Source organism: Poecilia mexicana, unplaced genomic scaffold, assembly GCF_051168715.1.
Source record: "Poecilia mexicana isolate PSO_F unplaced genomic scaffold, ASM5116871v1 scaffold_3, whole genome shotgun sequence".
NCBI lineage: Eukaryota > Metazoa > Chordata > Actinopteri > Cyprinodontiformes > Poeciliidae > Poecilia > Poecilia mexicana.
Window position 1 is genome coordinate 9,077,886 of NW_028263372.1, and position 9,665 is coordinate 9,087,550.

At 39.8% G+C, this 9,665-nt stretch overlaps 1 protein-coding gene across 2 annotated transcripts; it reads left to right on the plus strand.

The window, feature by feature from the left end:
- The first annotated feature begins 667 nt into the window (after positions 1–667).
- Positions 668–8,531, plus strand: tdp1 (tyrosyl-DNA phosphodiesterase 1). Of its 2 annotated transcripts, XM_014975342.2 has the most exons (17): positions 668–794; positions 1,280–1,306; positions 1,440–2,039; positions 2,683–2,726; positions 2,848–2,903; positions 3,103–3,199; positions 3,274–3,308; positions 3,987–4,079; positions 4,170–4,340; positions 4,452–4,530; positions 4,690–4,866; positions 5,005–5,053; positions 5,661–5,727; positions 6,531–6,638; positions 6,770–6,872; positions 7,007–7,115; positions 8,236–8,531. In XM_014975342.2, the coding sequence occupies exons 3-17, from the start codon at positions 1,442–1,444 to the stop codon at positions 8,307–8,309; spliced, it is 1,860 nt and encodes a 619-aa protein (XP_014830828.2). In that variant the 5' UTR covers positions 668–794; positions 1,280–1,306; positions 1,440–1,441; the 3' UTR covers positions 8,310–8,531. The 2 variants fall into 2 exon arrangements, with proteins under 2 accessions (XP_014830828.2, XP_014830827.2); XM_014975341.2 differs by lacking the exon at positions 1,280–1,306 and having other exon boundaries at positions 669–794.
- The last annotated feature ends 1,134 nt before the right edge of the window (positions 8,532–9,665 follow it).

Sequence of the window (9,665 nt, forward strand, 5' to 3'; positions counted from 1 at the left end):
AAGTGGAGGCAACACTGCCCCCTGCTGTACTGGAAGATACATAAGTGCCTCCAGTGAATATGACTCCCCTTGCAATAGTTTCTGCTTCATCTCTTTCACAATTTGCTGCAGTTAAGCGAAAGGAAAAATGACAAATACCTTTCAAGACTGAAAGGTATTTGAAAAATGTATCTGAAAAATGTAGCACATACTAATATTCAGACCTCTCAAACAGTGCTTCATAGAATCATTGTAGGTATACTTTTAAAGTATTTTAGAGCATGTCTCTACCAGCTTTGCATGGCTGTATAGTTTGAGCTCTGCCAGACTCGACTTTTTGACCTGTTCATGAAGAAACCTTGCTTAAATATCAAAGAAAAGATTAAACTCAGCATCAAATCGTAACTGTACACAACGACAAAATATGAAGAGTTTTCTTTCGACTTTTGCAAGGTAAAGTCGCAAATTCCTTGTAATCTTACATTAATCAATTACATTCAAGAGTTTTACTACTGGAACTACTGCAAGATCATTAACAAACAAGTCGATATATAAATAAATAAAACGCGTTTTTTTTATTCACGCCTCCATTGCATCTTCTAGTGTTCACCGCGCGGTGTTCATTTTTAATCTTTAATTTATTTTTCAGTCAAAATTGAGGCGGAACTCAAGACAAACATTTCTGTTTCCAACCGGAGTCGTTTCAATGTACGTCCCGTTTTTCTGCAGAGCGCTTCAGTAAAACAAAGTTTGGCAGAACAGATCGTTTGTGTCCAGCGTGGTGGGCCTGTGCCCGTTCTTATTTTTCTGACTTGGTAAGAAAAACACTAAACTCCGAAGATTAATGTAACATTACTTAAATTTTTGTTGTTTTCCTTTTTTGCTCGTCGTCCATCCCATAGCTTGCATGTAATTTTGTCTTCAAACAAAGCTACATGCAATAATTAGACAGAAATTCGCAGCCTGAGTTTATGTTATTGTTGGTTCTTCATATACAAGTTGTAATTGTGCAAATAATATTAGTGTTACTTGCCTCAAATGCTTTGTTAAATAAGTCAGGGTAAATAAAAAAAATGTCTAAAAATGCAAGTAATTATTCTTCTGCAAACACTTTAGATATATATTGTAATAATATAAATAGGCCTTGTTCACAAGCATCAACCATTTTAAAAATAAATACAAAATTAAGGAATTAACAAAAATCCTCTTCTGTGTTACTATTACCACCACTAGTAGATTATTGTTGTTATTTTACTGTTAATATCATTATTTCTTATATTTTTTTATTATTTATTTGCAGCTATATGACGCAGATTATGAAAAAGTGGTAAGCTTATTATTTTGTTCCTGGTTCTGTATGCACATGTTTTCTCTTGTCCTACTGGTTACTTGTTTTTAAAAACCAGTGTGAAATAAAATAAACGGATGAAATGTTTCTCCTTCTCACTGTGTCTCTTCAGGGATGTCTCAGGCCAGTCTGCATGGCAAGTGGACCGTCTCCAGCAGCGACGACGACGAAGTTCTTCCTCCTTCAGGAACCGCAACACCAAAGTCCCGTCGACCAGCCGAGTCCAGTCGCGTCTCCAGCAGGTCTCCCTCTCCGGTACCAGAACCAGCTCCCCCGGAGGTGAAAGCAGAACCGGACAGCCCCCCTGTGTTCGCTCTCGCTGTTGGTTCTGAGGCCAGACAGTCGGCAGTGAGGAACCAGAGGAACCCAGTCAAGTTCGAAACCAGCCCGTCGCTGAGCGGGAAGCGGAAGAAAGAGCCCTCGGGCGGCTCCGGCTGGGCTCTCTCAGACAGTGATGATGAAGATGACGCAGAAGGGAAAAGGAGCAGCCAGAGTAAGCTGCCGAACCGGGCGGCGCCAAACGGCGAGGCGAAAAAGCCGAAGGTGGAGAGCGAGCGTCCGCCAAGTCCCCACGGCCGACTCTACTACAAAGACGAGCCGGACGACTTCTTTGAGACGTCCTTTCCCTGCCTTAATGACACCTACAGATTCTACCTGAACAAAGTCACAGGGCTGGACAGGAAGTTCAATAGCGGAGCGCTGCACATCAGAGGTGAGGCTGCTGAGAGCAAATCTGACAGGAAGGAGTCCACTCATCGTTCCACTAGCTGCCTCATAGTGTGGCTGCTGGTTGGACTGAAACAGAGTTAGAAAAGTAAAACTTATAACCTTGTTTCCATTCTGTTCCTTCCGTCAAACATTTTCTCTCCAGTTTCAGTCGCATCTCTGAGCGATACGGGTGAAAATCTTATCATGATATCGGCGTTTCATATCGGTCGATATCGATAATTATTGATTTGTTTTTTTTTTATGTTTGAAATATCTGAAATACTACCAAACCGGTGGCGCGACTTTTCCGTTTTATTAGTTGAGTAAAGAGCATATATGGATTAAGCAGGATTAACTAAGTTTATACTTCTGCCTACCTCTTTTTCAAACAAATATAAACTTTATATTAAGCTATTTTAATTGTGAATGTGAATACGTTTGAAACTAAACGAATAAACCAAACTACATAATGTAGAAAACCATGTAATGTTTTCCATCTACTTTTATGTGCTGTTTTCTGTTGGCCAGTCACATAAAATCACAAAAAAATAATCTGGTCGTAACATGGGCAAACTTTAAGGATCTGAATATTTCTCCAACATATACAGTCCCTCATTTATCTAACAAATATAACATCTTTTCTGCAGACATCCTGTCCCCATTATTCGGGACCCTGAAAGAGTCTGTGCAGGTGAGTAACTTATTTCTTTATGATGAAATTTAACCTCTTTTTTTTAAATAAAAATTTGGTTTACTTAATTCACCAAATAAATTTCCAGGCTTTAACATGCCTCTGCTCTTGTCTTTTGTAGTTTAACTACTGTTTCGATATTCCCTGGATGGTGAAGCAGTTCCCATCAGAGTTCAGGTAACTTCCACTTCTTGGTCTCATCAACATATTCATGTTTTATTCTTTTGTTAGAGCGTTTCATAAAGCCCACATTCTGCTTAGGATAGGATTAATGAGCAAATACAAACTCTTGGTTGAAAATTTTTTTTTTTTTTTTGGCAAAAAAAGTGACATGATATGTGCAGCTGTGATTTTACGGCTCTGTCTTGGTTTTCAGACATTGTCCGGTTCTGATTGTCCATGGAGACAAGCGGGAGGCCAAGGCACGGCTCCTCCAGCAGGGTCAGCCTTTCCCACACGTTCGTTTCTGCCAGGTACGAACCCCGCAGCGACGCCAGCAGCCATAGAGACAGATTTCTGAGTAACGTGAAAACTGTTCATGTTTCAGGCTAAACTGGACATTGCTTTTGGAACTCACCACACGTAAGAATCTCTCTCTTCCTGCATGGGTTTTGTTTTTTATAGATCCAGTCCAATTCTCTCTAAACTTTTTTTGCAAACTTGGCCCAAAAACAGAGTTGAAGACCAATTAAAAAAAATTAAAATAGGACATTTTCTTTTATTATGTTTTTTTTTGTGTTATTTTTACCCACTCCACAATAAACTTAACTCAGTTAAATACAAAAATACTCTACTAATTCTATAGGGAATTAAAAGTTTCAGTTTCTTGGTCATGACTGTGAGCAGAATTTATCTCCTGCTGTGGCTTGTGCTGTAAAATGGGGCAGCAGATTCAACACATGGAAAAAAAATTATAATTTACAGCATTTTCAGCAACAAGTTAAGGAATGTGGGTCACTTTTCAGATGTTTTTTTCTCAAAATCCTGGGATGTTTGTGATTATACTTGCTGTAAAATTAAAGGCAAAATAACCAGGTTAAAAAAGGAGGCATGCTAGGTGTTTCACCCACGATATGAGAGAATTTTAATCTTATGTGTGAATATCTCGCCCTGAAAAATGAAATGAAAATTTTTCCATCTGTATCAACTCCCTCAGCTGTCGGAGCAAATCATTGCCATTGCTGTTTGGACTCCACTGGTCTGGTGTTGGTTGAGATTTGAAACGAAACTTTTGTACACTTCCATGTTTTTATCGTGCAGGAAGATGATGCTTCTGTGGTATGAGGAAGGCTTCAGAGTCATCATCCTCACCTCCAACCTCATCAGAGCGGACTGGTATCAGAAGACGCAAGGGTAGGTGTTTCAGGGAAGAAAAGATCTGGGTTAACATTTATTAAATTTGCTGCTAAATCTGTTTTTTGTTTTTTTTGGGGGGGGCCTTAGGATGTGGATGAGTCCTCTGTTTCCACGGTTACCAGAGGGGAGCAGCGCGAGTTCAGGGGAGTCGCCCACCTTCTTCAAGCGGGACCTGCTGGAGTACCTGGCGTCGTACCGCACACCAGAACTGGATGAGTGGATCCAGCGGATCAAAGAGCACGACCTGTCAGAGACCAGGTGAAGCCGAGCGGAGGGATGAAGGTTCTGCTCCACAGCTGGGCTTTTACTGTAAGACGATGCTGCGGTCGAAGGCAGGGCAGAAACGTTTCTCTCTCATTCTGTTTTCAGAGTTTATTTGGTCGCCTCAACGCCCGGGAGATACGTCGGCGCAGACATGGAGCGCTGGGGCCACCTGAGGCTCAGGAAGGTGGAGATTGTCCTCCCTTTCTTCTGCTACATCCCTCTAACCTCCTCTCACACCCCACACTACTGTGATTTACTGTATCTTTTTTTAGCTGTTTACTCCCACATTTTTTCATCCAATGACTCTCTGGTTTCCTCTGTGCTTCTCCCCCCCCCCCATTAGCTGCTGTATGATCACACAAATCCAATTCCGGACGAGGAACGGTGGCCTGTGATTGGCCAGTTCTCCAGCATCGGCTCCATGGGAATGGATAAGACCAAATGGCTGGCCGGGGAATTTCAGCGCACACTGACCACACTTGGAAAATCCTCCTTCCGATCAGACCCTCCCATTCATTTGGTTCGTTCCAGAAGTGTTAACTCTTCTGTTTAATGTTAAAAAGACTCTTCTTTTTTTTAAGTTTATCTGATCCTTCATACATGAAGGTCAGCTTTAAATTTTTTTTTAGGAATAATTCAATGTGATGCCACTTTGCAGCTCTATCCGTCAGTGGAAGATGTGAGGACGAGTTTGGAAGGTTACCCAGGTGAGTCCTTTCCTGTGAAATGTTGAAACATTGATGTGATGCTTAAATGGAGTTGAGATTCATTCTTAAAAAGAAATGTGCATTTTGTGTAAAATGAGAAAATAAAATGCATGAATGTTCAGCTCCCACTTTGAAGTTCTGGATATTTTTCATTTTATTTTCTTCCATGGTACAGATTAATGTCAGATTTCTTGATTAGTCATAAATTATGTCACTACAGTAAGCTTGTTCCAATAAGCAATGACTCAGTTAATTGCACGATAAATTCAAATGAGCTCAATAATTTCCATTTTTCATGATTAATATTTTTGAAAGACAGTTTTGTTTATGGAGAAGTCATGGATATATTGTTTTTGGTTGCTGTGCTTTATTTTGGATATTCAATATATCTTCCAGCTCCAGCATTAAGAATAATAAAGTTTATTGGTCTTTAATAACTTGCATTGTTATTATGCCTTTATCAATATTTTACTTGAAAGTGGTCTCAAAGCAACAATATTATTGTTGGTCGCCATAATTAAAAGGGCGGTAGTATAAAATAGTATTGTTTCAGTGTCTATGTTTGACGTGGGTTTCTGACGGATGGATCCTCCTGTTTTGTGTCCAGCTGGAGGCTCTCTTCCTTACAGCATCCAGACGGCTCAGAAACAGATCTGGCTCCATTCATACTTCCAGTAAGTCGACTTCTCCTGGCAGCTCACGGCTGTCAGTCATTTCTGATAAACTAATATGGATTTCACTCATTTTTGATTTTTATTTTCCGTTTTTGGTGATCACAACAACAATCTCACTTCAGACTAAGGGTGTTTTCACACCTGATAAGGCCAGTAGACTCGGTTCGAACCAAAATGACGACATTTGGCACAGTTGGGGTGTGAAAGCGAACCGGAGCAGCTGAAAATGTAACAAACGATTTAAACTAATTGAAAAACTTGCTCACCTCCACGCCTGTGGTGGCGCTGCACCAAGAACGACAGAAGGAAACGAAACGACACAAAAACCTCAAAAGCAGATCAGCGCATCTTCCTTCACAAAATGTAAACAAAAATGGAGAAGCATCAGGTTTTACCGGTTGTACGATTTCTCTTTGGTAAAAGACCATGTGTCATTTCTTCTTGTAACTTAAGACTCGTGCATTTCTTTTGACTCTATTTACCCAGAATGCTTTGCTCCACCGTCCACTTCCTGCTATTGGAGTGCTATCTTCGTGTCCACATATACATTTAAACCGCGCCAGAGTTCACTTCAACCGAACCGAAAACAGAGTTCGTTTGCGCATTCACACCTCCCTAAATGAACCGGACCTTCTAGACAAACAAACTACATTTCAGTTAGAGTTCAAGTAAATAAACAAATGAAACAAAATATTCTTTTTGTGCTTTAAAAAGCTCAGATTTCTGGTAGCAAGCTGTGCACCTTTCTTTTCTCTGATTCCAACATTGAAATCTTATAATTCCGTGTGTGTGTTTTTCTGTAGCCGCTGGAAGGCGAGGAGGACGGGGAGGACTCACGCCATGCCACACATCAAGACGTACATGAGGGTTTCGCCGGATTCCACTCAGCTCGCCTGGTTCCTCGTCACCAGGTGCGTGTGCAGATCTGCAGGCTCACGCCGTTGCTGCTGCTCGTTTTCATTACCTCTGATCAGAAACGCATGGATACATGTTTTGCATCAATCTGTCCCCTCTTGTGTGACCATGTGGACGTATGCTGCAGTGCCAACCTGTCCAAGGCGGCATGGGGAGCCCTGGAGAAGAACAACACACAGATAATGGTGCGCTCCTATGAGCTGGGGGTCCTCTACGTCCCGTCAGCCTTCGTAAGTGGGACAAACCAAACAAATGAATGAAGAACATCTTTAATCCACCATGATAACCCTGCTGTGCAAATGGTAAATAGAGTGCAGAAAAGCTACGTGTTACACGGAGTTAACTCCAGGTTGTGTTTTTACAGAGCCTGAAGACATTCCCCATCGATACCAATCCATTTCCTGCCTCCTCCTCCTCTACGTTTGGATTCCCGGTGCCCTTTGACCTCCCGCCTACCAGCTACTCACCAACAGGTAAAGATATTTGCTCTGGCTGTATTAACTCATTTTTTGTAACTGCATGCGTAAAAGTGTTTTGAACAGACATACTGTCTCTTATTCTAACATTAGTGGGTTTTGATATCAGTCATATTTCACTCAGGGTGGCAAAGTCAGCGGGGCGCAAGAATGGTAAAAATAAAAAATAAAAAATCATGTGGGCCCTGAAGGAGTTTTCTGTTGCTTTTTTCCATATCCAGTCAGCTGGAGTGGGCGCCCCCATGTGGTGAACTAACCTTATGTCAAAGGTCTGATTTGAAATGCATGATTTAGTTCTACATTAATGGACTACTTCTATTTAAAGAGTCTGGGCTGAATTTGACCTTTTATTGGTTAAGTTAAAATTATCAAAACACAATTTAAGATTTGTGAATCATTTAATTTTATAAACATATATTTTATGGGTGCAGGAATATATCAGCCCCAATTTCCTTCATTTTTTGAGATGGCGATTGGCTGATACTTGTATGAGAAACCGATCTTATTCACTGATCGTATCTACATGTGCAAAGGTCTGAAAATCATTCACTGTTCATTTTTTGCTCTGCCATGAGAGAGAGCTCACCTACTGGTCCGCCCACCAGGTGACATCTGCATATCCGTGGTTAACAATAGTCACTCCACTGTTGTCAAAGTAACCACTTTTCAGATAAAACAATCTGTATTTTTTTTTTTTAAAGATCGGTGATCGGAGAGAAAACTGCAATCAGTGCACCCCTAAAGCAGCGATTTATTCATGAAAACACACAAAAACATTTTTTGAGTGGTTTCTTTAGATAAACTTTAAACTAGTCAAACACAGTCCAAACTCTGTAGTCATTACAATTGTTTTCAAACTCTCTGTCGAATTTATATGCATACACCTGAGAGGAGACGTCTAATAAAAGCAGGAATTGCTGCGCTCTTTAGTTTTCTCACCGGAGTGAATGTTATCTCCATTGCCATTCTAGACAGCAGCATACAATTAAACTAGTATGTGAGAATATTAAAAACAATCTAAGACAAACAGTGTAACTTGGGATCATTTTTGGTTTTATAAGTCAAAGTTGTTGTTTCACAACATGTTCTCATCTGTTTTTCCCTCTGTTCTCCACAGACCAGCCATGGATCTGGAACATCCCATACAGCCAGGAACCGGACACTCACGGCAACGTCTGGGTCCCCTCGTAGAAACTGCTAGCCGACTCTGCAGCCATTAGTGAAATTAAGCTATTTTTATACTGTACTGTAGACAATTTTCAATAAATAAATTACACTGCTCTCACTGCCTAGTTATGTTGTTAAATGTTGTGATGAGGTTTATGTTTGAAAGGATGTAAGTAATGATTTTATATCAATTTAATATTGTATTTCATTACTTAAATAAAAATAAGGGAATCCAGTTCATGTGAAGCTGAATCCAAGTGAATTTCATTGTATGAATGTTCATGTTTTTGCTTCTGAAGGTTTTATGTTACATAAAGCATTGTTTTCCATTTGTAGAAGCCACACCTCATGCATTCTTCGGGTTTTATGATCATTTCTTTTGACCATGTAATGTTCCCTGAAATTAATGCTATTCTTCTTAGTTGTTGTTTTCCGGCCTTTTTAGTGCCATTCTGGAGTTAAAAACAGCTGCCGCAACAGAAGACGCAGAGGAGTTCAGCTCCCTTTTTCACGAGAGTCCCAGTCAAAACGGGTAACCACCCAGTTAAGGAGACGGTAATGAAACGCAGACAGATCATCTGACTTTATTGCAATAATTAGAATGCCAGACAAACTGGGCAATGGAGTTGGCAGATGGTTCTGTCGGTGAGGTTTCACGCTCTACATCCATTGTATCCTTTCCTGCAGCGAGTCGATTTTAAATGTGCTAGGTTCCTTTAAAAACAAACGATTAACAAATCTGTGCTGAATTACTTTCAAATTACACAATTTCCTGTGTAGTTACTCTTTTTGTCATTAAGTTGATTTTGAAGGAAGCGTATTGAGATCTTTTGTACGGCCATGTTACCACAAAAAAACGAAAAAAAAAAACGTATTCAGTTTTTGTATGTCTTACAAAAAAGACATACACTACATTGTCACAATACAGACATACACTATTTTGTGTGACACAGTATAGTGTTTTGCAATATAGTGCAACACACTATATTGCAGTCATTGCTTCTAATATCGTTGATGCAGGAGATTGTTATTTTTGAAGTGTGATGTATTGATACTTCCTTCATGCCAATAATATATCAGCTGGATGGATTTGATGTAAGGGCAATTAAATAATTTATTAACTTGCAAATGGTGGGACATTGAATAAAAAGATAATTAGAGAAGACACAGACAGATCATCTTACTTTATTGCAATAAAGTATGTCAGTCAAGACATAACTGAGATATTAATTGTAATATCTCAATGTGTTTTCCAAATACTATGCAGGTGTAGCTTTACTGAAGTTAACTAAGTGATAACTTGGTGAAATATATTTACTTTGCATACTTTACTTCTTGAGGGGAAAAAAACAGGAGATATCTATACTGAATATCAAAAAT

Excerpts from the sequence above, each read along its gene's own strand:
- tdp1 (XM_014975342.2), top strand. The coding sequence starts at position 1,442 with ATGTCTCAGGCCAGTCTGCATGGCAAGTGGACCGTCTCCAGCAGCGAC. Across the intron at positions 3,309-3,986 it reads GCTTTTGGAACTCACCACAC|GAAGATGATGCTTCTGTGGT; the intron begins GTAAGAATCTCT and ends TTTATCGTGCAG. Across the intron at positions 4,867-5,004 it reads CAGACCCTCCCATTCATTTG|CTCTATCCGTCAGTGGAAGA; the intron begins GTTCGTTCCAGA and ends GCCACTTTGCAG.